Here is a 26,839-nt window from a genome sequence, read left to right as displayed (position 1 = left end):
CTGACTATCCTACCGATCCTTGACTTCGGCGATGTAATTTACAAAATAGCCTCCAACACTCTACTCAGACTGCATCCAATTTGCTATCACAGTGCCATCCATTTTATCACCAAAGCCCCATATACTACCCACTACTGCGGCCTGTATGCTCTCGTTGGCTGGCCCTCGCTTCATATTTGTCGCCAAACCCACTGGCTCCAGGTCATCTATAAGTCTTTGCTAGGTAAATCCCTGCCTTATCTCAGCTCACTGGTCACCATAGCAGCACCCACCCGTAGTACGTGCTCCAGCAGGTATATTTCACTGGTCACCCCCAAAGCCAATTCCTCCTTCGGCCGCCTTTAAAGTATATAACTGCCTTAATGTTGCTGGACCTCAGGAAGAGTAGCTGCTGCCGTGGCAGGAACTAATGGGGATCCATAATAAACCCCAGGAAGAGTAGCTGCTGCCTTGGCAGGAACTAATGAGGATCCATAATAAACCTCAGGAAGTGTAGCTGATGCCTTGGCAGGAACTAAATGGGATCCTTAATTATAACATGCACACGAGAGAACAAGAGATGGAAAATATAATAAATCATATTTCAGTTATTTCAGTTTATCCATCCTTTCAAATCCTCTGTTAAAGCCTTATTATATTTACACAAATAAAATCTATTGAATTGTAATACTGTGTCCATTGATGTATTTTCTCCAAGCTTTCCTTCCAATAAATCACAATCAAATGCCTTATTCCACTTGGTATTTGATGGGATCAGGTGTGTGTCTGAGCTGATTGCCAGCTGCAAATGAGTTAACACAGAATCCTCCATAATACAATATTTAACACAGAATCCTCCATAATACAATATTTATTATTTATCAAATATGTGATTTCTATATACTTTCTCTCCTACATGTTGGAGCTCTTTCAAAAATCGTTTATAGCGAAAATGATTATAGTCAGATGACTGACAATAGAGCAATGTGAATGCTCCGGGTTGCCAGATAAGTACATTTTTTTGCAAATGTATAGGTGTAAAGGTTGTCCCACTACAAAATCATAAACAAATGTTCCATTTTATTTTGTTGATATCCGTTAACAGTTTGGAGACCTTTAGTTTGTTGGACACCTTTAGATTTGAACCAAAGCAAAGATTGTCTTTTATATTGACAATATAGTCGATTGACTGCTCTTACAATGGAAATACATGTCCTAAAAGATGGAAGGCAGATGGGAGGAGGAAAGATCAGTAGGACCATTATAGCCAATGAGAGGGAAAATACCGGTGAACAACAGGCCATAGAGAGAGATAGAGGACTCATCTTTGTATCTGTGCCATTGTAGCATCTGTGACAGCATGGGCATCGCCATTAAGGCCATCTCCATTTTAAAGTAGTCAATTTTATTCTCCATATGCTGATTGCCTTCAACTAATAGAAATCCCCACCCAGTTGACTAATTTAAAATCCCTCAATGGCAATGTCATTTTTTAAAGTTGCTGAAATGCGACACTTCCACCTATATCAGTGCATTGGTAACACTTTAGGTCAACCATTACGAAACGTATATTGAATCAAATAAGCCTCACATAGCAAATTAGCAATTACCTTTTTTGTTGACCAAATTTGACACTCATTGGCCTCTATATGAACATTTCTCAATTCGTATTCTTATTTATCGTGGACAGATTTCGGGCGAAGTAAAACGTCTCACTTTGCCTCTTCCTCTCTGACCAAAGCAACTGAAGAAACTTTGTTTTTCTGACCTTATCTGGCAACCCTCATGCCTTCTCTACCAGAGGGTAGTCACTAGTTAACACAGCCACAAAGTCATAACCCCCGCCTATTTCGACAAAATATCTTCTTAAACTCTGGTTTTAAACGAACACTGCTAACCTCATACCTAGCCCTAACATGAAATGAAGACCTTTTTTTCACGATTTTTTACGATTTCGCCTTTGTGGCTGTGTTATCTAGCGGAAACCCCACCAGAGTGGTTCTCCATCCTGGCATTTGCCTCCATCCTGGTCTCTCCGAAGTGCCCGGACCAAAAACAGGAAGTAAGTAACAAAATCAAACGTATAATTCAGATTGTGCTTGGGGCTCGATGTGGTAAAAAAAAGATAGAGCCAATGATGAAACGGGCTGCAACATAAACACAACACAATAACAACGCTGAAATGTCGACCCTGCGTAGACACCACAAGCTACAATTTCTGATCTAACATGGCGTCGGAGACTTTTCGCCTTGTTTCATTTAGCTGGCATGCTAGCTAGTTCGCATGATGTGCTCTGGCTAACGACCAGCACAGGGCCTGGTTGTGTAATCATGTATACGTTGCTGCTACTGTTTTATCTATCCTGTTGCCTAGTAACGTTACCCCTACCTGTATGTACCTATCTACTTCAATAACCTCGTACCCCTCCCTGCTCATTGACTCGGTACCCTGTGTATATGGCCAAGTTATCGTTACTCATTGTCTATTTATTCCTCATTATTTTGTCACTGTTAGTCTACACCTGTTGTTTACGAAGCATGTGACAAATACATTTTTATTTGATTTAGCCGTTATTGTAAAGCCTCTGTTTTTGACTAAGACACAGCCGTAACTATAAAAGCCTTACTGAACGAACGAGGCTAGCTAAATAATTCGTGTTTTAGCCAAAGTGCATTAGCTAGCTGGTACCACGACAACGACTGGGTGCATCTCATTCTTATTAGTTAGTTGGTGTCCTTCACTCGTCTCTTCTCCTGTCATGCACTGATCTGGGGCTAAACAAGCTACCCAACATGGTATCCACAGGCTCAGCTAGCTACATGATATGCACAGGCTCAGCGAGCTATATGATATGCACAAGCTCAACGAGCTATATGATATGCACAGGCTCAGCTAGCTACATGATATGCGTAGGCTCAGCTAGCTACATGGTATTCACAGGCTCAGCTAGCTACATGATATATATATAGGCTCAGCTAGCTACATGGTATTCACAGGCTCAGCTAACTACATGGTATTCACAGGCTCAGCTAGCTACATGGTATTCACAGGCTCAGCTAGCTACATGATATTCACAAGCTCAGCTAGCTACATGGTATTCACAGGCTCAGCTAGCTACACGGTATTCACAGGCTCAGCTAGCTACACAATATTCTCAGGCTCTGCTAGCTACACGGTATTCACAGGCTCAGCTAGCTACACGGTATTCACAGGCTCAGCTAGCTACACAATATTCTCAGGCTCAGCTAGCTACACGGTATTCACAGGCTCAGCTAGCTACACGGTATTCACAGGCTCAGCTAGCTACACAATATTCTCAGGCTCTGCTAGCTACATGGTATTCACAGGCTCAGCGAGCTATATGATATGCACAAGCTCAACGAGCTATATGATATGCACAGGCTCAGCTAGCTACATGATATGCGTAGGCTCAGCTAGCTACATGGTATTCACAGGCTCAGCTAGCTACATGATATATATATAGGCTCAGCTAGCTACATGGTATTCACAGGCTCAGCTAACTACATGGTATTCACAGGCTCAGCTAGCTAGCTACATGGTATTCACAGGCTCAGCTAGCTACATGATATTCACAAGCTCAGCTAGCTACATGGTATTCACAGGCTCAGCTAGCTACACGGTATTCACAGGCTCAGCTAGCTACACAATATTCTCAGGCTCTGCTAGCTACACGGTATTCACAGGCTCAGCTAGCTACACGGTATTCACAGGCTCAGCTAGCTACACAATATTCTCAGGCTCAGCTAGCTACACGGTATTCACAGGCTCAGCTAGCTACACGGTATTCACAGGCTCAGCTAGCTACACAATATTCTCAGGCTCTGCTAGCTACATGGTATTCACAGGCTCAGCTAGCTAGCTACATGGTATTCACAGGCTCAGCTAGCTACATGATATGCGTAGGCTCAGCTAGCTACATGATATTCTCAGGCTCAGCTAGCTACATGATATATAGGCTCAGTTAGCTACATGATATTCACAAGCTCAGCTAGCTACACGGTATTCACAGGCTCAGCTAGCTACACAGTATTCACAGGCTCAGCTAGCTACACAATATTCTCAGGCTCTGCTAGCTACACGGTATTCACAGGCTCAGCTAGCTACACGGTATTCACAGGCTCAGCTAGCTACATGGTATTCACAGGCTCAGCTAGCTACATGGTATCCACAGGCTCAGCTAGCTACATGATATGCGTAGGCTCAGCTAGCTACATGGTATTCACAGGCTCAGCTAGCTACATGATATATATATAGGCTCAGCTAGCTACATGGTATTCACAGGCTCAGCTAACTACATGGTATTCACAGGCTCAGCTAGCTAGCTACATGGTATTCACAGGCTCAGCTAGCTACATGATATTCACAAGCTCAGCTAGCTACATGGTATTCACAGGCTCAGCTAGCTACACGGTATTCACAGGCTCAGCTAGCTACACAATATTCTCAGGCTCTGCTAGCTACACAGTATTCACAGGCTCAGCTAGCTACACGGTATTCACAGGCTCAGCTAGCTACACAATATTCTCAGGCTCAGCTAGCTACACGGTATTCACAGGCTCAGCTAGCTACACGGTATTCACAGGCTCAGCTAGCTACACAATATTCTCAGGCTCTGCTAGCTACATGGTATTCACAGGCTCAGCTAGCTAGCTACATGGTATTCACAGGCTCAGCTAGCTACATGATATGCGTAGGCTCAGCTAGCTACATGATATTCTCAGGCTCAGCTAGCTACATGATATATATAGGCTCAGTTAGCTACATGATATTCACAAGCTCAGCTAGCTACACGGTATTCACAGGCTCAGCTAGCTACACAGTATTCACAGGCTCAGCTAGCTACACAATATTCTCAGGCTCTGCTAGCTACACGGTATTCACAGGCTCAGCTAGCTACACGGTATTCACAGGCTCAGCTAGCTACATGGTATTCACAGGCTCAGCTAGCTACATGGTATCCACAGGCTCAGCGAGCTACATGATATGCACAGGTTCAGCTAGCTACATGGTATGCACAGGCTCAGCTAGCTACATGATATATAGGCTCAGCTAGCTACATTATATTCTCAGGCTCAGCTAGCTACACAATATTCTCAGGCTCAGCTAGCTACACGGTATTCACAGGCTCAGCTAGCTACACGGTATTCACAGGCTCAGCTAGCTACACGGTATTCACAGGCTCAGCTAGCTACACGGTATTCACAGGCTCAGCTAGCTACATGGTATTCACAGTAGAGGTTGACAGATTATGTTTCAACGCCGATACCGATTATTGGAGGATCAAAAAAGCCAATACCGATTAATTTTTTATTTGTAATAATGACAATTACAACAATACTGAATTAACACTTATTTTAACTTAATATAAAACATAAATAAAATCAATTTAGCCTCAAATAAATAATGAAACATGTTCAATTTGGTTTAAATAATGCAAAAACAAAGTGTTGGAGAAGAAAGTAATATGTGCCATGTAAAAATATGTGCCATGTAAAAAAGCTAATGTTTCAGTTCCTTGATCAGAACATGAGAACATGTTCCTTTTAACATGAGACTTCAATATTCCAAGGTAAGAGGTTTTAGGTTGTAGTTAATATAGTATTTATAGGACTATTTCTCTCTATACCGTTTGTATTTCATATACCTTTGACTATTGGATGTTCTTATAGGCACTTTAGTATTGCCAGTGTAACAGTATAGCTTCCGTCCCCCTCCTCGCCCCTACCTGGGCTCGAACCAAGAACACATCGACAACAGCCACACTCGAAGCATCATTACCCATCGCTCCACAAAAGCCGCGGCCCTTGCAGCGCAAGGGGAACAACTACTCCAAATCTAAAAGCGAGTGACGTTTGAAACAGTATTAGCGCACACCCAGCTAACTAGCTAGCCATTTCACATTGGTTACACCAGCCATTAGGCTGATAGGCTTGAAATCATAAACAGCGCTCTGCTTGCAAAGAGCTGCTGGCAAAACACACGAAAGTGCTGTTTGAATGAATGATTACGGGCCTGCTGCTGCTCAGTCAGACTGCTCTATCAAATCAGACTTAATTATAACATAATAACACACAGAAATACGAGCCTTTGGTCATTAATATGATCGAATCCGGAAACTATCATTTTGAAAACAAAACGTTTATTATTTCAGTGAAATACGGAACCGTTCGGTATTTTATCTAACGGGTGGCATCCCTAAGTCTAAATATTCTTGTTACATTGCACAACCTTCAATGTTATGTCATAATTACGTAAAATTCTGGCAAATTAGTTCGCAATGAGCCAGGCAGCCCAAACTGTTGCATATACCCTGACTCTGCGTGCAATGAACGCAAGAGAAATTACACAATTTCACCTGGTTAATATTGCCTGCTAAACTGGATCAGTAGTTATAACTAGTGATTATGATTGATTGTTTTTTATAAGATAAGTTTAATGCTAGCTAGCAATTTACCTTGGCTTCTACTACATTCGCGTAACAGGCAGGCTACTCGTGGAGTGCAATGGTTAGAGCGTTGGACTAGTTAACTGCGGTTGCAAGATTGGACCCCTGAGCTGACAAGGTGAAAATCTGTCGTTCTGCCCCTGAACAAGGCAGTTAACCCACAGTAGGCCGTCATTGAAAATAAGAATGTCTTCTTAACTGACTTGCCTAGTTAAATAAAATGTCTACAAAAAAATAAAATGTGTGTGTATATATATATATAATTATCGGAAATCGGCGCCCAAAAATACTGATTTCCAAATGGTTAGGAAAACTTTAAATATGCCCTAATTAATTGGCCATTCCGATTAATCAGTTCACCTCTAATTCAAGCACACAGTTTGTTATATTTGACTCAGTTGAGAGAGATTCACTGATCCAGATCTGGGGCCTCCTTGTGTCCTATTTTCTTGTGTCCTATTTCCTTGTTGTACTGCCCATCTAAATGTGGTCAACTATTATAAATTAATGGCATATCTTTCTTGACACGCATGCTATCAGTATAGTTGAAGTGTGTGTGTGTGTGTGTGTTTCAGTATGAGCACGGGGGAAGACGAGGACTCTGTGACCCTGGAGTCTGTCAACTCGGTCACTCTCACCCAGGACAGCGACGGCAGCATCATACTACACTGTCCTCCACACGGTAACACACATTATCTTCCACACGGTAACACACACATTATCTTCCACACGGTAACACACACATTATCTTCCACACGGTAACACGCACATTATGATGCAGAGTGGTTAGTTATGATGCAGGGTGGTTATTTATAATGCAGGGTGGTTAGTTATGATGCAGGGTGGTTAGTTATGATGCAGGGTGGTTAGTTATGATGCAGGGTGGTTAGTTATAATGCAGGGTGGTTAGTTATAATGCAGGGTGGTTAGTTATAATGCAGGGTGGTTAGTTATGATTAGTTATGATGCAGGGTGGTTAGTTATGATGCAGGGTGGTTAGTTATGATGCAGGGTGGTTAGTTATGATGCAGGGGGGTTATTTATGATGCAGGGTGGTTAGTTATGATGCAGGGTGTTTAGTTATGATGCAGGGTGGTTATTTATGATGCAGGGTGGTTATTTATGATGCAGGGTGGTTAGTTATAATGCAGGGTGGTTAGTTATAATGCAGGGTGGTTATTTATGATGCAGGGTGGTTAGTTATAATGCAGGGTGGTTAGTTATGATGCAGGGTGGTTAGTTATGATGCAGGGTGGTTATTTATGATGCAGGGTGGTTAGTTATAATGCAGGGTGGTTAGTTATAATGCAGGGTGGTTAGTTATAATGCAGGGTGGTTAGTTATAATGCAGGGGGGTTAGTTATAATGCAGGGTGGTTATTTATAATGCAGGGTGGTTATTTATAATGCAGGGTGGTTAGTTATAATGCAGGGTGGTTATTTATGATGCAGGGTGGTTAGTTATAATGCAGGGTGTTTAGTTATGATGCAGGGTGGTTAGTTATGATGCAGGGTGGTTAGTTATAATGCAGGGTGGTTAGTTATAATGCAGGGTGGTTAGTTATGATGCAGGGTGGTTAGTTATGATGCAGGGTGGTTAGTTATGATGCAGGGTGGTTATTTATGATGCAGGGTGGTTAGTTATGATGCAGGGTGGTTAGTTATGATGCAGGGTGGTTAGTTATGATGCAGGGTGGTTAGTTATGATGCAGGGTGGTTAGTTATGATGCAGGGTGGTTATTTATGATGCAGGGTGGTTATTTATGATGCAGGGTGGTTAGTTATAATGCAGGGTGTTTAGTTATGATGCAGGGTGGTTAGTTATGATGCAGGGTGGTTAGTTATGATGCAGGGTGGTTAGTTATGATGCAGGGTGTTTAGTTATGATGCAGGGTGGTTATTTATAATGCAGGGTGGTTAGTTATAATGCAGGGTGGTTAGTTATAATGCAGGGTGGTCATTTATAATGCAGGGTGGTTAGTTATGATGCAGGGGGGTTAGTTATAATGCAGGGTAGTCATTTATAATGCAGGGTGGTTAGTTATAATGCAGGGTGGTCATTTATAATGCAGGGTGGTCATTTATAATGCAGGGTGGTTAGTTATGATGCAGGGTGGTTAGTTATGATGCAGGGTGTTTAGTTATGATGCAGGGTGGTTAGTTATGATGCAGGGTGGTTAGTTATGATGCAGGGTGGTTAGTTATGATGCAGGGTGGTTACTTATGATGCAGGGTGGTTAGTTATAATGCAGGGTGGTTAGTTATGATGCAGGGTGTTTAGTTATGATGCAGGGTGGTTATTTATAATGCAGGGTGGTTAGTTATAATGCAGGGTGGTTAGTTATAATGCAGGGTGGTTAGTTATGATGCAGGGTGGTTAGTTATAATGCAGGGTGGTTAGTTATAATGCAGGGTGGTTAGTTATGATGCAGGGTGGTTAGTTATGATGCAGGGTGTTTAGTTATAATGCAGGGTGTTTAGTTATAATGCAGGGTGGTCATTTATAATGCAGGGTGGTTAGTTATGATGCAGGGGGGTTAGTTATAATGCAGGGTAGTCATTTATAATGCAGGGTGGTTAGTTATAATGCAGGGTGGTCATTTATAATGCAGGGTGGTTAGTTATGATGCAGGGTGGTTAGTTATGATGCAGGGTGTTTAGTTATGATGCAGGGTGGTTAGTTATGATGCAGGGTGGTTAGTTATGATGCAGGGTGGTTAGTTATGATGCAGGGTGGTTACTTATGATGCAGGGTGGTTAGTTATGATGCAGGGTGGTTAGTTATGATGCAGGGTGGTTAGTTATGATTAGTTATGATGCAGGGTGGTTAGTTATGATGCAGGGTGGTCATTTATGATGCAGGGTGGTTAGTTATGATGCAGGGTGGTTAGTTATGATGCAGGGTGGTTAGTTATGATGCAGGGTGGTTAGTTATGATGCAGGGTGGTTAGTTATGATGCAGGGTGGTCATTTATAATGCAGGGTGGTTAGTTATGATGCAGGGTGGTTAGTTATGATGCAGGGTGGTTAGTTATGATGCAGGGTGGTAAGTTATAATGCAGGGTGGTTAGTTATGATGCAGGGTGGTTAGTTATAATGCAGGGTGGTTAGTTATGATGCAGGGTGGTTAGTTATGATGCAGGGTGTTTAGTTATGATGCAGGGTGGTTATTTATAATGCAGGGTGGTTATTTATAATGCAGGGTGGTTAGTTATGATGCAGGGTGGTTAGTTATGATGCAGGGTGGTTAGTTATAATGCAGGGTGGTTAGTTATGATGCAGGGTGGTTAGTTATGATGCAGGGTGTTTAGTTATAATGCAGGGTGGTTAGTTATAATGCAGGGTGGTTAGTTATAATGCAGGGTGGTTAGTTATGATGCAGGGTGGTTAGTTATAATGCAGGGTGGTTAGTTATAATGCAGGGTGGTTAGTTATAATGCAGGGTGGTTAGTTATGATGCAGGGTGGTTAGTTATGATGCAGGGTGTTTAGTTATAATGCAGGGTGTTTAGTTATAATGCAGGGTGGTCATTTATAATGCAGGGTGGTTAGTTATGATGCAGGGGGGTTAGTTATAATGCAGGGTAGTCATTTATAATGCAGGGTGGTTAGTTATAATGCAGGGTGGTCATTTATCATGCAGGGTGGTTAGTTATGATGCAGGGTGGTTAGTTATGATGCAGGGTAGTTAGTTATAATGCAGGGTGGTTAGTTATAATGCAGGGTGGTCATTTATAATGCAGGGTGGTTAGTTATGATGCAGGGTGGTCATGTATAATGCAGGGTGGTTAGTTATAATGCAGGGTGGTTAGTTATAATGCAGGGTGGTTAGTTATGATGCAGGGTGGTTAGTTATGATGCAGGGTGGTTAGTTATGATGCAGGGTGGTTAGTTATGATGCAGGGTGGTTAGTTATGATGCAGGGTGGTTAGTTATAATGCAGGGTGGTTAGTTATGATGCAGGGTGGTTAGTTATGATGCAGGGTGGTTAGTTATAATGCAGGGTGGTCATTTATAATGCAGGGTGGTTAGTTATGATGCAGGGTGGTTAGTTATGATGCAGGGTGTTTAGTTATGATGCAGGGTGGTTATTTATGATGCAGGGTGGTTAGTTATGATGCAGGGTGTTTAGTTATAATGCAGGGTGTTTAGTTATAATGCAGGGTGGTCATTTATAATGCAGGGTGGTTAGTTATGATGCAGGGGGGTTAGTTATAATGCAGGGTAGTCATTTATAATGCAGGGTGGTTAGTTATAATGCAGGGTGGTCATTTATAATGCAGGGTGGTTAGTTATGATGCAGGGTGGTTAGTTATGATGCAGGGTGTTTAGTTATGATGCAGGGTGGTTAGTTATGATGCAGGGTGGTTAGTTATGATGCAGGGTGGTTAGTTATGATGCAGGGTGGTTACTTATGATGCAGGGTGGTTAGTTATGATGCAGGGTGGTTAGTTATGATGCAGGGTGGTTAGTTATGATTAGTTATGATGCAGGGTGGTTAGTTATGATGCAGGGTGGTCATTTATGATGCAGGGTGGTTAGTTATGATGCAGGGTGGTTAGTTATGATGCAGGGTGGTTAGTTATGATGCAGGGTGGTTAGTTATGATGCAGGGTGGTCATTTATAATGCAGGGTGGTTAGTTATGATGCAGGGTGGTTAGTTATGATGCAGGGTGGTTAGTTATGATGCAGGGTGGTAAGTTATAATGCAGGGTGGTTAGTTATGATGCAGGGTGGTTAGTTATAATGCAGGGTGGTTAGTTATGATGCAGGGTGGTTAGTTATGATGCAGGGTGTTTAGTTATGATGCAGGGTGGTTATTTATAATGCAGGGTGGTTATTTATAATGCAGGGTGGTTAGTTATGATGCAGGGTGGTTAGTTATGATGCAGGGTGGTTAGTTATAATGCAGGGTGGTTAGTTATGATGCAGGGTGGTTAGTTATGATGCAGGGTGTTTAGTTATAATGCAGGGTGGTTAGTTATAATGCAGGGTGGTTAGTTATAATGCAGGGTGGTTAGTTATAATGCAGGGTGGTTAGTTATGATGCAGGGTGGTTAGTTATAATGCAGGGTGGTTAGTTATAATGCAGGGTGGTTAGTTATAATGCAGGGTGGTTAGTTATGATGCAGGGTGGTTAGTTATGATGCAGGGTGTTTAGTTATAATGCAGGGTGTTTAGTTATAATGCAGGGTGGTCATTTATAATGCAGGGTGGTTAGTTATGATGCAGGGGGGTTAGTTATAATGCAGGGTAGTCATTTATAATGCAGGGTGGTTAGTTATAATGCAGGGTGGTCATTTATCATGCAGGGTGGTTAGTTATGATGCAGGGTGGTTAGTTATGATGCAGGGTAGTTAGTTATAATGCAGGGTGGTTAGTTATAATGCAGGGTGGTCATTTATAATGCAGGGTGGTTAGTTATGATGCAGGGTGGTCATGTATAATGCAGGGTGGTTAGTTATAATGCAGGGTGGTTAGTTATAATGCAGGGTGGTTAGTTATGATGCAGGGTGGTTAGTTATGATGCAGGGTGGTTAGTTATGATGCAGGGTGGTTAGTTATGATGCAGGGTGGTTAGTTATGATGCAGGGTGGTTAGTTATAATGCAGGGTGGTTAGTTATGATGCAGGGTGGTTAGTTATGATGCAGGGTGGTTAGTTATAATGCAGGGTGGTCATTTATAATGCAGGGTGGTTAGTTATGATGCAGGGTGGTTAGTAGATCAGACAGTCTTGACTCCCCTATAAAGTCGACTTCAATGTTGAATGCTCTCATGATTTTCCACATGGGAACATGTAAGTTTCCTTCAACTATCAGTCTTTCAGATAGATGACACAGGAACCTTGGTATAAAACTCTTTAGTAATAAAATGCAATTGCAGACAGAGATTCACATACAGAATACCTCATTAGTCTATAGTAAAGATCTGTGTGGTGAAACAGGAGACAACGCTCCTTATAGTAGTTGGTGTGGACAACCTACCGTCAATCATACCTTAACATTGTTGCACTGGATTAGATACAAAGTATCTAAGATGAGTAAAACATGTGCAGACTGTGGTTTCTCTCTCTGCTGCCTCGGCCTTGAGGCTGGGTGACTATCAGCAGGTGCAGGCAGCTCTCAGCCTGAGAACTGAAGCAGTACATCTCCATTTACACAGTACTTTTCCATCACTGCGCATTGCAAGCATCTAAAGGTTATCACATATATACAGTAATCATGGGGCTGGTGTAGTCCCCCCCCGACCCCCAACTAACAGACACGTTGATGTTGGGTATATATACAGTAATCATGGGGCTGGTGTAGTCCCCCCCCGACCCCCAACTAACAGACACGTTGATGTTGGGTATATATACAGTAATCATGGGGCTGGTGTAGTCCCCCCCCCCCCCCCCCCGACCCCCAACTAACAGACACGTTGATGTTGGGTATATATACAGTAATCATGGGGCTGGTGTAGTCCCCCCCCGACCCCCAACTAACAGACACGTTGATGTTGGGTATATATACAGTAATCATGGGGCTGGTGTAGTCCCCCCCCGACCCCCAACTAACAGACACGTTGATGTTGGGTATATATACAGTAATCATGGGGCTGGTGTAGTCCCACCCCCACCCCCAACTAACAGACACGTTGATGTTGGGTATATATACAGTAATCATGGGGCTGGTGTAGTCCCCCCCCCCCCACCCCCAACTAACAGACACGTTGATGTTGGGTATATATACAGTAATCATGGGGCTGGTGTAGTCCCCCCCCCCCCCCCCGACCCCCAACTAACAGATACGTTGATGTTGGGTATATATACAGTAATCATGGGGCTGGTGGAGTCCCACAGAGGGCAGGGTAAACAGACTGGTAGACTATATTGTCACTACGAATGGTGGACAGAGGCCAGGATAGACAGACTGGTCGACTACACTGAGTATACCAAACATTAGGAACACCTTCCTAATATGGAGTTGCTCCCCCCCCCCCTTCCTTTTGCCCTCACAACAGCCTTAATTCATTGGGTCGTGGACTCCACAAGGTGTCAATAGTTCCACAAGGATGTTGGCCCATGTTGACATGCCAATGCTTCCCACAGCTGTGTAAAGTTGGCTGGACGTCCTTTGGGTGGTGGACTATTCTTGATACACACAGGAAACGGTTGAGCGTGAAAACCCCAGCAACGTTGCAGTTCTTGACCCAAACCGGTGTTCCTGGCACCTACTACCATAACCCGTTCAAACACTTCAACATGTTGTCTTGTCTATTCACCCTCTGAATGGCACACAGACACAATCCATGTCTCCATTGTCTCAAGGCTTAAAAATCCTTCTTCAACCTGTCTCCTCCCCTTCATCTACACTGATTGAAGTGGATTTAACAGGTGACATCAATAAGGGATCATAGCTTTCACCTGGTCAGTCTGTCATGGAAAGAGCAGGTGTTCATAATATTTTGTATACTCAGTGTTTATCACTTTTTTAAAAAATGTAACCTTTATTTAACAAGTCTGTTAAGAACACATTCTGATTTCCAATGACGGCCTAGGAACAGTGGGTTAACTGGTCTAGGAACAGTGGGTTAACTGGTCTAGGAACAGTGGGTTAACTGGTCGAGGAACAGTGGGTTAACTGGTCTAGGAACAGTGGGTTAACTGGTCTAGGAACAGTGGGTTTACTGGTCTAGGAACAGTGGGTTAACTGGTCTGGGAACGGTGGGTTAACTGGTCTAGGAACGGTGGGTTAACTGGTCTAGGAACGGTGGGTTAACTGGTCTAGGAACGGTGGGTTAACTGGTCTAGGAACGGTGGGTTAACTGGTCTAGGAACGGTGGGTTAACTGGTCTAGGAACAGTGGGTTAACTGGTCTAGGAACAGTGGGTTAACTGGTCTAGGAACAGTGGGTTAACTGGTCTAGGAACAGTGGGTTAACTGGTCTAGGAACAGTGGGTTAACTGGTCTAGGAACAGTGGGTTAACTGGTCTAGGAACAGTGGGTTAACTGGTCTAGGAACAGTGGGTTAACTGGTCTAGGAACAGTGGGTTTACTGGTCTAGGAACAGTGGGTTTACTGGTCTAGGAACAGTGGGTTAACTGGTCTAGGAACAGTGGGTTAACTGGTCTGGGAACGGTGGGTTAACTGGTCTAGGAACGGTGGGTTAACTGGTCTAGGAACGGTGGGTTAACTGGTCTAGGAACGGTGGGTTAACTGGTCTAGGAACGGTGGGTTAACTGGTCTAGGAACGGTGGGTTAACTGGTCTAGGAACAGTGGGTTAACTGGTCTAGGAACAGTGGGTTAACTGGTCTAGGAACAGTGGGTTAACTGGTCTAGGAACAGTGGGTTAACTGGTCTAGGAACAGTGGGTTAACTGGTCTAGGAACAGTGGAACAGTGGGTTAACTGGTCTAGGAACAGTGGGTTAACTGGTCTAGGAACAGTGGGTTAACTGGTCTAGGAACAGTGGGTTAACTGGTCTGGGAACAGTGGGTTAACTGGTCTGGGAACAGTGGGTTAACTGGTCTGGGAACAGTGGGTTAACTGGTCTAGGAACAGTGGGTTAACTGGTCTAGGAACAGTGGGTTAACTGGTCTAGGAACAGTGGAACAGTGGGTTAACTGGTCTGGGAACAGTGGGTTAACTGGTCTGGGAACAGTGGGTTAACTGGTCTAGGAACAGTGGGTTAACTGGTCTAGGAACAGTGGGTTAACTGGTCTAGGAACAGTGGAACAGTGGGTTAACTGGTCTGGGAACAGTGGGTTAACTGGTCTAGGAACAGTGGGGTTAACTGGTCTAGGAACAGTGGGGTTAACTGGTCTAGGAACAGTGGGGTTAACTGGTCTAGGAACAGTGGGTTAACTGGTCTAGGAACAGTGGGTTAACTGGTCTAGGAACAGTGGGGTTAACTGGTCTAGGAACAGTGGGGTTAACTGGTCTAGGAACAGTGGGGTTAACTGGTCTAGGAACAGTGGGGTTAACTGGTCTAGGAACAGTGGGGTTAACTGGTCTAGGAACAGTGGGGTTAACTGGTCTAGGAACAGTGGGGTTAACTGGTCTAGGAACAGTGGGGTTAACTGGTCTAGGAACAGTGGGGTTAACTGGTCTAGGAACAGTGGGGTTAACTGGTCTAGGAACAGTGGGTTAACTGGTCTGGGAACAGTGGGGTTAACTGGTCTAGGAACAGTGGGGTTAACTGGTCTAGGAACAGTGGGGTTAACTGGTCTAGGAACAGTGGGGTTAACTGGTCTAGGAACAGTGGGTTAACTGGTCTGGGAACAGTGGGTTAACTGGTCTAGGAACAGTGGGTTAACTGGTCTAGGAACAGTGGGTTAACTGGTCTAGGAACAGTGGGTTAACTGGTCTAGGAACAGTGGGGTTAACTGGTCTAGGAACAGTGGGGTTAACTGGTCTAGGAACAGTGGGGTTAACTGGTCTAGGAACAGTGGGGTTAACTGGTCTGGGAACAGTGGGGTTAACTGGTCTAGGAACAGTGGGGTTAACTGGTCTAGGAACAGTGGGGTTAACTGGTCTGGGAACAGTGGGGTTAACTGGTCTAGGAACAGTGGGGTTAACTGGTCTAGGAACAGTGGGGTTAACTGGTCTAGGAACAGTGGGGTTAACTGGTCTAGGAACAGTGGGGTTAACTGGTCTAGGAACAGTGGGGTTAACTGGTCTAGGAACAGTGGGTTAACTGGTCTAGGAACAGTGGGGTTAACTGGTCTGGGAACAGTGGGGTTAACTGGTCTGGGAACAGTGGGGTTAACTGGTCTAGGAACAGTGGGGTTAACTGGTCTAGGAACAGTGGGGTTAACTGGTCTGGGAACAGTGGGGTTAACTGGTCTAGGAACAGTGGGGTTAACTGGTCTAGGAACAGTGGGTTAACTGGTCTGGGAACAGTGGGTTAACTGGTCTAGGAACAGTGGGTTAACTGGTCTAGGAACAGTGGGTTAACTGGTCTAGGAACAGTGGGTTAACTGGTCTAGGAACAGTGGGGTTAACTGGTCTAGGAACAGTGGGGTTAACTGGTCTAGGAACAGTGGGGTTAACTGGTCTAGGAACAGTGGGGTTAACTGGTCTAGGAACAGTGGGGTTAACTGGTCTAGGAACAGTGGGGTTAACTGGTCTAGGAACAGTGGGTTAACTGGTCTGGGAACAGTGGGGTTAACTGGTCTAGGAACAGTGGGGTTAACTGGTCTAGGAACAGTGGGTTAACTGGTCTGGGAACAGTGGGTTAACTGGTCTGGGAACAGTGGGGTTAACTGGTCTAGGAACAGTGGGTTATCTGGTCTAGGAACAGTGGGGTTAACTGGTCTAGGAACAGTGGGTTAACTGGTCTAGGAACAGTGGGTTAACTGGTCTGGGAACAGTGGGTTAACTGGTGTCCTACAGTGTATTTGTATTTCCCCATTACTTCCTGCCAAGGCAGCAGCTACTCTTCCTGGGGTTTATTATGGATCCCCATTAGTTCCTACACAGGCAGCAGCTACTCCTCCTGGTGTTTATTATGGATCCCCATTAGTTCCTGCCAAGACAGCAGCTACTCTTCCTGGGGTTTATTATGGATCCCCATTACTTCCTGCCAAGGCAGCAGCTACTCTTCCTGGGGTTTATTATGGATCCCCATTACTTCCTGCCAAGGCAGCAGCTACTCTTCCTGAGGTTTATTATGGATCCCCATTACTTCCTGCCAAGGCAGCAGCTACTCTTCCTGGGGTTTATTATGGATCCCCATTACTTCCTGCCAAGGCAGCAGCTACTCTTCCTGGGGTTTATTATGGATCCTCATTAGTTCCTGTCAAGGCAGCAGCTACTCTTCCTGGGGTTTATTATGGATCCCCATTACTTCCTGCCAAGGCAGCAGCTACTCTTCCTGGGGTTTATTATGGATCCTCATTAGTTCCTGTCAAGGCAGCAGCTACTCTTCCTGGGGTTTATTATGGATCCCCATTACTTCCTGCCAAGGCAGCAGCTACTCTTCCTGGGGTTTATTATGGATCCTCATTAGTTCCTGCCAAGGCAGCAGCTACTCTTCCTGGGGTTTATTATGGATCCCCATTACTTCCTGCCAAGGCAGCAGCTACTCTTCCTGGGGTTTATTATGGATCCTCATTAGTTCCTGTCAAGGCAGCAGCTACTCTTCCTGGGGTTTATTATGGATCCCCATTACTTCCTGCCAAGGCAGCAGCTACTCTTCCTGGGGTTTATTATGGATCCCCATTACTTCCTGCCAAGGCAGCAGCTACTCTTCCTGGGGTTTATTATGGATCCCCATTACTTCCTGCCAAGGCAGCAGCTACTCTTCCTGGGGTCCAGACATATTAAAGCACTTCCATTACAGATAAAACAGTATAACATTATTACACCGCTACATATCTACAATACAACATGTATAAAACCATCATACAACAATATCACATTGTATACATATGCATGTGTCTGTACATTTTGTTTGTGTCTCTTCACAGTCCCCTTTTTAGATCTGATTCTCCTGCTGCATCAGTTACCTGATGTGGAATAGAGTTCCATGTAGTCATGGCTCTATGTAGTACTGTGGAATAGAGTTCCATGTAGTCATGGCTCTATGTAGTACTGTGGAATAGAGTTCCATGTAGTCATGGCTCTATGTAGTACTGTGGAATAGAGTTCCATGTAGTCATGGCTCTATGTAGTACTGTGGGATAGAGTTCCATGTAGTCATGGCTCTATGTAGTACTGTGGAATAGAGTTCCATGTAGTCATGGCTCTATGTAGTACTGTGGAATAGAGTATCATGTAGTCATGACTCTATGTAGTACTGTGGAATAGAGTTCCATGTAGTCATGACTCTATGTAGTACTGTGCGCTTCCCATAGTCTGTTCTGGACTTGGGGACTGTGAAGAGAGCTCTGGTGGCATGACTGGTGGGGTTTGCATGGGTGTCCAAGCTGTGTGCAAATATTTTAAACAGACAGCTTGGTACATTCAACCTCTTACACGAACAAGTAGTGATGAAGTCAATCTCTCATCCACTTTCAGCCAGGAGAGATTGACATGCATATGTATTAATATTAGCTCTCTGTGTACATCCAAGTGCAAGTGTTCTGTGCCAACTGCAATGTTCCTAAGTCCTTTTTTGTGGCACCTGACCATACAACTGAACAGTAGTCAAGGTGCGACAAAACCAGGGCCTGTAGGACCTGCCTTGTTGATAATGCTGTTAAGAAGGTAGAAACTAGGGCCTGTAGGACCTGCCTTGTTGATAGTGCTGTTAAGAAGGTAGAAACTAGGGCCTGTAGGACCTGCCTTGTTGATAGTGCTGTTAAGAAGGTAGAAACTAGGGCCTGTAGGACCTGCCTTGTTGATAGTGCTGTTAAGAAGGTAGAAACTAGGGCCTGTAGGACCTGCCTTGTTGATAGCGCTGTTAAGAAGGTAGAAACTAGGGCCTGTAGGACCTGCCTTGTTGATAGTGCTGTTAAGAAGGTAGAAACTAGGGCCTGTAGGACCTGCCTTGTTGAAAGTGTTGTTAAGAAGGTAGAAACTAGGGCCTGTAGGACCGGCCTTGTTGATAGTGTTGTTAAGAAGGTAGAAACTAGGGCCTGTAGGACCTGCCTTGTTGATAGTGATGCTAAGAAGGTAGAAACTAGGGCCTGTAGGACCTGCCTTGTTGATAGTGTTGTTAAGAAGGTAGAAACTAGGGCCTGTAGGACCTGCCTTGTTGATAGTGATGTTACGAAGGTAGAGCAGAGCTTTCTTATGGACAGACTTCTCCCCATCTTAGCTACTGTTGTATCAACATGTTTTGACCATGACAGTTTACAATCTAGTGTTACTCCAAGAAGTTTAGCCATCTCAACTTGCTCAATTTCCACGTGATTTATTACAAGATTTAGTTGGGGTTTAGTGAGTGTTTTGTTCCAAATACAATGCTTTTAGTTTTAGACATATTTAGGGCTAACTTATTCCTTGCCACCCACTCTGAAACTAACTGCAGCTCTTTGTTGAGTGTTGCAGTCATTTCAGTCGCTGTAGTAGCTGATGTGTATAATGAGTCATCCGCATACATAGAAACTCAGGCTTTACTCAGTCAGTGGCATGTCGTTAGTAAAAATTGAAAACAGCAAGGGTCCTAAACAGCTGCCCTGGAGAATGCCTGATTCTACCTGGATTATGTTGGAGAGGATTCCATTAGAGAACAACCTCTGTGTTCTGTTAGACAGGTAACTCTTCATCCACATTATAGCGGGGGGGGGGGGGGGGGGGGGGGGGTGTAAGGGTTGTAAAACCATGACACATGTCTTTCCAGCAGCAGACTATGATTAATCATGTCCAAATCTGCACTGAAGTCTAACAAGACAGCCCCCACAATAATTTTATCATCAATTTCTATCAGCCAATCATCAGTCATTTGTGTAAGTGCTGTGCTTGTTGAATGTCTTCTTCCATACTGACTTAACGGAATTCAAAAGTACAATTCTTGTCTTTCATAATTTGGTCCGATATACCTGGATGTGTAGTGTCAGCGTTTGTTGCTGGCATGTCATCCCTAAATTTGCTTATCTTGCCAATGAAAAAGTCATTAAAGTAGTTGGCAATATCAGTGGGCTTTGTGATGAATGAGCCATCTGATTCAATGAATGATGGAGCCGAGTTGGCTTTTGTTCCCAAAATGTAATATAAGATGCTCCAAAGCTTTTTACTATCATTCTTTATGTAAATACATTTTTGTTTCATAGTATAGTTTATTTTTATTTAGTTTAGTCACATGATTTCTTAATTTGCAGTACGTTTGCCAATCAGTTGGGCTGCCAGACTTATTTGTCATTCCTTTTGCCTCATCCCTCTCAACCATACAATTTTTAAATTCCTCATCAATCCGCAGGGATTTAACAGTTTTTACAGTAATTTTCTTAATGGGTTCATGCTTATTAGTAACTAGAATAAGCAATTACATAAATGTGTCAAGTGCAGCGTCTGGTTGCTCCTCATTACACACCACAGACCAGCAGCGTCTGGTTGCTCCTCATTACACACCACAGACCAGCAGCGTCTGGTTGCTCCTCATTACACACCACAGACCAGCAGCGTCTGGTTGCTCCTCATTACACACCACAGACCAGCAGCATCTGGTTGCTCCTCATTACACACCACAGACCAGCAGCGTCTGGTTGCTCCTCATTACACACCACAGACCAGCAGCGTCTGGTTGCTCCTCATTACACACCACAGACCAGCAGCGTCTGGTTGCTCCTCATTACACACCACAGACCAGCAGCGTCTGGTTGCTCCTCATTACACACCACAGACCAGCAGCGTCTGGTTGCTCCTCATTACACACCACAGACCAGCAGCGTCTGGTTGCTCCTCATTACACACCACAGACCAGCAGCGTCTGGTTGCTCCTCATTACACACCACAGACCAGCAGCGTCTGGTTGCTCCTCATTACACACCACAGACCAGCAGCGTCTGGTTGCTCCTCATTACACACCACAGACCAGCAGCATCTGGTTGCTCCTCATTACACACCACAGACCAGCAGCGTCTGGTTGCTCCTCATTACACACCACAGACCAGCAGCGTCTGGTTGCTCCTCATTACACACCACAGACCAGCAGCGTCTGGTTGCTCCTCATTACACACCACAGACCAGCAGCGTCTGGTTGCTCCTCATTACACACCACAGACCAGCAGCGTCTGGTTGCTCCTCATTACACACCACAGACCAGCAGCGTCTGGTTGCTCCTCATTACACACCACAGACCAGCAGCGTCTGGTTGCTCCTCATTACACACCACAGACCAGCAGCGTCTGGTTGCTCCTCATTACACACCACAGACCAGCAGCGTCTGGTTGCTCCTCATTACACACCACAGACCAGCAGCGTCTGGTTGCTCCTCATTACACACCACAGACCAGCAGCGTCTGGTTGCTCCTCATTACACACCACAGACCAGCAGCGTCTGGTTGCTCCTCATTACACACCACAGACCAGCAGCGTCTGGTTGCTCCTCATTACACACCACAGACCAGCAGCGTCTGGTTGCTCCTCATTACACACCACAGACCAGCAGCGTCTGGTTGCTCCTCATTACACACCACAGACCAGCAGCGTCTGGTTGCTCCTCATTACACACCACAGACCAGCAGCGTCTGGTTGCTCCTCATTACACACCACAGACCAGCAGCGTCTGGTTGCTCCTCATTACACACCACAGACCAGCAAATAATCTTTACATTATCAACATATGAATCACTACAAAACTTCTTGTATGACCTTTTGAACCCTATATTAGGCCCAGCCTTTGGAACTTTGGTTTTCCTAGATATGGCTACTATATTGTGATCACTACATCCTGTGGATCTGGATACTGCTTTAAAACAAGTTTCTGCAGCATTAGTAAAGATATGATCAGTACATATTGATTATTTAATTCCTATGCTGTTTGTAAATACCCTGGTGGGTTGACTGATAACCTGAGGCATTCAGGGCAATTAAGGGGACATCATTTAAGTTACTTACATTGTATCTGCCAATGCCCCTAGGACCATGTACATTTGATGCAGCATTAGGATGACTCATTGTCATAATGGAAGGGATGAACTGAGCTGGTCTTGGGTCATTGATAAGTCATTGTTTCAGTGTCAGAGGGAGACGAGAGCTTCGAGGTGACTATGACCGCCACCGACGACAGTGACATTACGGAAGAGGGGGTGGCCCAGATACAGGTACCTGACAAACCCCTCCCACGACCTCTTTCTCTCCTCTCATTCTCTCATTCTCTCCTCTTCCTCTCTTCTCCTCTGATTCTCTCTCCTCTTCTCATTCTCTCTCTCCTCCTCATTCCCTCTCCTCCTTTCATTCTCTCTCCTCTCTTTCTCGTCTCCTCTCATCTTCTCCTCTCTCCTTTCATTCTCTCTCCTCTCTTTCTCTTCTCCTCTCATCTTCTCCTCTCTCCTCTCATCTTCTCCTCTCTCCTTTCATTCTCTCTCCTCTCCTCGTCTCCTCTCTCCTTTCATTCTCTCTCCTCTCATCTTCTCCTCTCTCCTCTCTTTCTCGTCTCCTCTCCTCGTCTCCTCTCTCCTTTCATTCTCTCTCCTCTCCCCTCCCGTCCTCTTAATTTTTCTTTACTGTGTGTGTGTAGATCTTGCAGAGTGAGGATCCTCAGAACAGTGAAGAGATATCTCCTGTCAGCCAGGCCTGGTTCACCACCAAGGAGGATAAAGACACACTGGTTAACAAAGGTGTACATACAATGCACATGGAGCTTGCTACATATATCTGTGGTTGGTCAGTGGGTTTACGCAGGCTGTGATTGGTCAGTGGGCTAACAGAGGCTGTGATTGGTTGTTTGTCTGCAGGTCATAAGTGGAAACAAGGCATGTGGTCTAAAGAGGAGATCGACCTCCTGATGAGCAACATCCAACAATATGTGAAGGTACACACGCACACACACACACACACACACACACACACACACACACACACACACACACACACACACACACACACACACACACACACGGTAAGAGATCCGACCAGGTGACTTGTGTTAGGGAGTCTGTACTACTTTGTGTGTTTGCAGGGTCGGGGAATGGAGGACCCAGCTGAGATCATCTTTGAGATGTCTAAGGAGGAGCGTAAGGATTTCTACCGCAGCGTGGCCTGGGGTCTGAACCGACCGCTGTTCGCCGTCTACCGACGAGTCCTCCGCATGTACGATAACCGCAACCATGTGGGCAAGTCAGTACTCCCCCCGCCCACACACACACACATCATCATAGCACCCCCACATCATCCTACCCCCCCACATCATCCTACCCCCCCACATCATCCTACCCCCCCGCATCATCCTACCCCCCCGCATCATCATAGCCCCTCCCGCATCATCATAGCCCCTCCCGCATCATCATTTCCCCCCCCGCATCATCATTGCCCCCCCCCGCATCATCATAGCCCCCCCACACATCATCATAGCCCCACCCCACACATCATCATAGCCCCTCCCGCATCATCATAGCCCCTCCCGCATCATCATAGCCCCACCCCACACATCATCATAGCCCCACCCCACACATCATCATAGCCCCACCCCACACATCATCATAGCCCCACCCCACACATCATCATAGCCCCACCCCACACATCATCATAGCCCCACCCCACACATCATCATACCACCCCACACATCATCATAGCCCCACCCCATACATCATCATAGCCCCACCCCACACATCATCATAGCCCCGCCCGCATCATCATTGCCCCCCCACACATCATCATAGCCCCACCCCACACATCATCATACCACCCCACACATCATCATAGCCCCACCCCACACATCATCATAGCCCCCCCCCGCATCATCATAGCCCCCCCCCGCATCATCATAGCCCCCCCACACATCATCATAGCCCCACCCCACACATCATCATAGCCCCACCCCACACATCATCATAGCCCCCCCACATCATCATAGTCCCCCCGCATCATCATAGCCCCCCCGCATCTTCATAGCCCCACCCCACACATCATCATAGCCCCACCCCACACATCATCATAGCCCCCCCCGCATCATCATAGCCCCACCCCACACATCATCATAGCCCCCCGCATCATCATAGCCCCACCCCACACATCATCATAGCCCCCCCGCATCATCATAGCCCCACCCCACACATCATCATACCACCCCACGCATCATCATAGCCCCACCCCACACATCATCATAGCCCCACCGCATCATCATCATAGCCCCCCCGCATCATCATAGCCCCACCCCACACATCATCATTTCCCCCCCCCGCGTCATCATAGTCCCACCCCACACATCATCATAGCCCCCCCGCATCATCATAGCCCCACCCCACACATCATCATAGCCCCACCCCACACATCATCATAGCCCCCCCGCATCATCATAGCCCCACCCCACACATCATCATTCACCCACACATCATCATACCCCCCACCACATCATCATAGCCCCACCCCACACATCATCATAGCCCCACCCCACACATCATCATAGCCCCCCCCGCATCATCATAGCCCCACCCCACACATCATCATAGCCCCCCCGCATCATCATAGCCCCACCCCACACATCATCATAGCCCCACCCCACACATCATCATAGCCCCCCCGCATCATCATAGCCCCACCCCACACATCATCATAGCCCCACCCCACACATCATCATTTCCCCCCCCGCGTCATCATAGCCCCACCCCACACATCATCATAGCCCCACCCCACACATCATCATAGCCCCCCCCGCATCATCATAGCCCCACCTCACACATCATCATAGCCCCACCCCACACATCATCATAGCCCCCCCGCATCATCATAGCCCCACCCCACACATCATCATAGCCCCCCCCGCATCATCATAGCCCCACCTCACACATCATCATAGCCCCACCCCACACATCATCATAGCCCCCCCGCATCATCATAGCCCCACCCCACACATCATCATAGCCCCCCCGCATCATCATAGCCCCACCCCACACATCATCATAGCCCCACCCCACACATCATCATAGCCCCCCCGCATCATCATAGCCCCACCCCACACATCATCATTCACCCACACATCATCATCCCCCCCACACATCATCATCCCCCCCACACATCATCATTCACCCCCACATCATCATTCACCCACACATCATCATACCCCCCACCACATCATTCACCCACACCATCACACCCCCCCCACATCGTCAGTCACCCACACCCCCCCCCCCACATCATCATACCCCAACCCCTCCCCACACACACCATCATAGCAACCCCTCCCCCACACACACCATCATATCAACCCCTCCCCCCACACACACCATCATATCAACCCCTCCCCCACACACACCATCATAGCAACCCCTCCCCCACACACACCATCATAGCAACCCCTCCCCCACACACACCATCATAGCAACCCCTCCCCCACACACACACACCATCATATCAACCCCTCCCCCCACACACACCGTCATAGCAACCCCTCCCCCCACACACACCGTCATAGCAACCCCTCCCCCCACACACACCGTCATAGCAACCCCTCCCCCCACACACACCGTCATAGCAACCCCTCCCCCCACACACACCGTCATAGCAACCCCTCCCTCCACCCACACACCGTCATACCCCCCCCCCCCCACCCACACCGTCATACCTCCTCCCCCCCCCCACCCACACCGTCATAGCAACCCCTCCCCCCACCCACACGCCGTCATAGCAACCCCTCCCCCCACACACACCGTCATAGCAACCCGTCATAGCAACCCCTCCCCCCACACACACCGTCATAGCAACCCCTCCCCCCACACACACCGTCATAGCAACCCCTCCCCCCACACACACCGTCATATCAACCCCTCCACCACACACACCGTCATAGCAACCCCTCCCCCACACACACCGTCATACCTCCTCCCCCCCACCCACAATCATATCAACCCCTCCCCCCACACACACATCATAGCAACCCCTCCCCCCACACACACCGTCATAGCAACCCCTCCCCCCACACACACCGTCATAGCAACCCCTCCCCCCACACACACCGTCATAGCAACCCCTCCCCCCACACACACCGTCATAGCAACCCCTCCCCCCACACACACCGTCATAGCAACCCCTCCCCCCACACACACCGTCATAGCAACCCCTCCCCCCCCTCCCCCCATACACACCGTCATAGCAACCCGTCATAGCAACCCCTCCCCCCACACACACCGTCATACCTCCTCCCCCCCACCCACACGCCGTCATACCTGCTCCCCCCCACCCACACGCCGTCATAGCAACCCCTCCCCCCACACACCGTCATATCAACCCCTCCCCCCACACACCGTCATATCAACCCCTCCCCTCCACACACCGTCATATCAACCCCTCCCCTCCACACACCGTCATATCAACCCCTCCCCCACACACACCATCATATCAACCCCTCCCCCACACACACCATCATATCAACCCCTCCCCCACACACACCATCATATCAACCCCTCCCTCCACACACACACATCATATCAACCCCTCCCTCCACACACACACATCATATCAACCCCTCCCTCCACACACACACATCATAGCAACCCCTCCCTCCACACACACATCATAGCAACCCCTCCCTCCACACACACACACATCATAGCAACCCCTCCCTCCACACACACACACATCATAGCAACCCCTCCCTCCACACACACACACATCATAGCAACCCCTCCCTCAACACACACACACATCATAGCAACCCCTCCCTCCACACACACACACATCATAGCAACCCCTCCTTCCACACACACACACATCATAGCAACCCCTCCCTCCACACACACACACATCATAGCAACCTTCCCCCCACACACACCGTCATACCTCCTCCCCCCCACCCACACGCCGTCATACC

The 26,839-nt window shown here is 46.6% G+C and overlaps 1 protein-coding gene across 3 annotated transcripts in view; it reads left to right on the top strand.

Moving 5' to 3' along the window:
- The first annotated feature begins 1,841 nt into the window (after positions 1-1,841).
- Positions 1,842-26,839, top strand: part of dmtf1 (cyclin D binding myb-like transcription factor 1) — a 32,756-nt gene continuing 7,758 nt past the window's right edge. Inside the window, exons 1-6 of one of the 3 annotated variants that reach the window (XM_036972741.1) lie at positions 1,842-2,041; positions 7,022-7,128; positions 22,051-22,136; positions 22,553-22,652; positions 22,770-22,846; positions 22,994-23,124. In XM_036972741.1, the coding sequence (XP_036828636.1) occupies positions 7,023-7,128; positions 22,051-22,136; positions 22,553-22,652; positions 22,770-22,846; positions 22,994-23,124 (500 nt within the window). In that variant the 5' untranslated portion in view covers positions 1,842-2,041; position 7,022. Of the gene's footprint in view, positions 2,042-7,021; positions 7,129-22,050; positions 22,137-22,552; positions 22,653-22,769; positions 22,847-22,993; positions 23,152-26,839 lie in introns of all 3 variants that reach the window. The other 2 variants (XM_036972739.1, XM_036972740.1) reach the window with 2 other exon arrangements.

This window comes from Oncorhynchus mykiss, unplaced genomic scaffold (genome assembly GCF_013265735.2).
Source record: "Oncorhynchus mykiss isolate Arlee unplaced genomic scaffold, USDA_OmykA_1.1 un_scaffold_191, whole genome shotgun sequence".
Taxonomy (NCBI): Eukaryota; Metazoa; Chordata; class Actinopteri; order Salmoniformes; family Salmonidae; genus Oncorhynchus; species Oncorhynchus mykiss.
This window is presented reverse-complemented; position numbering and strand designations above follow the sequence as displayed.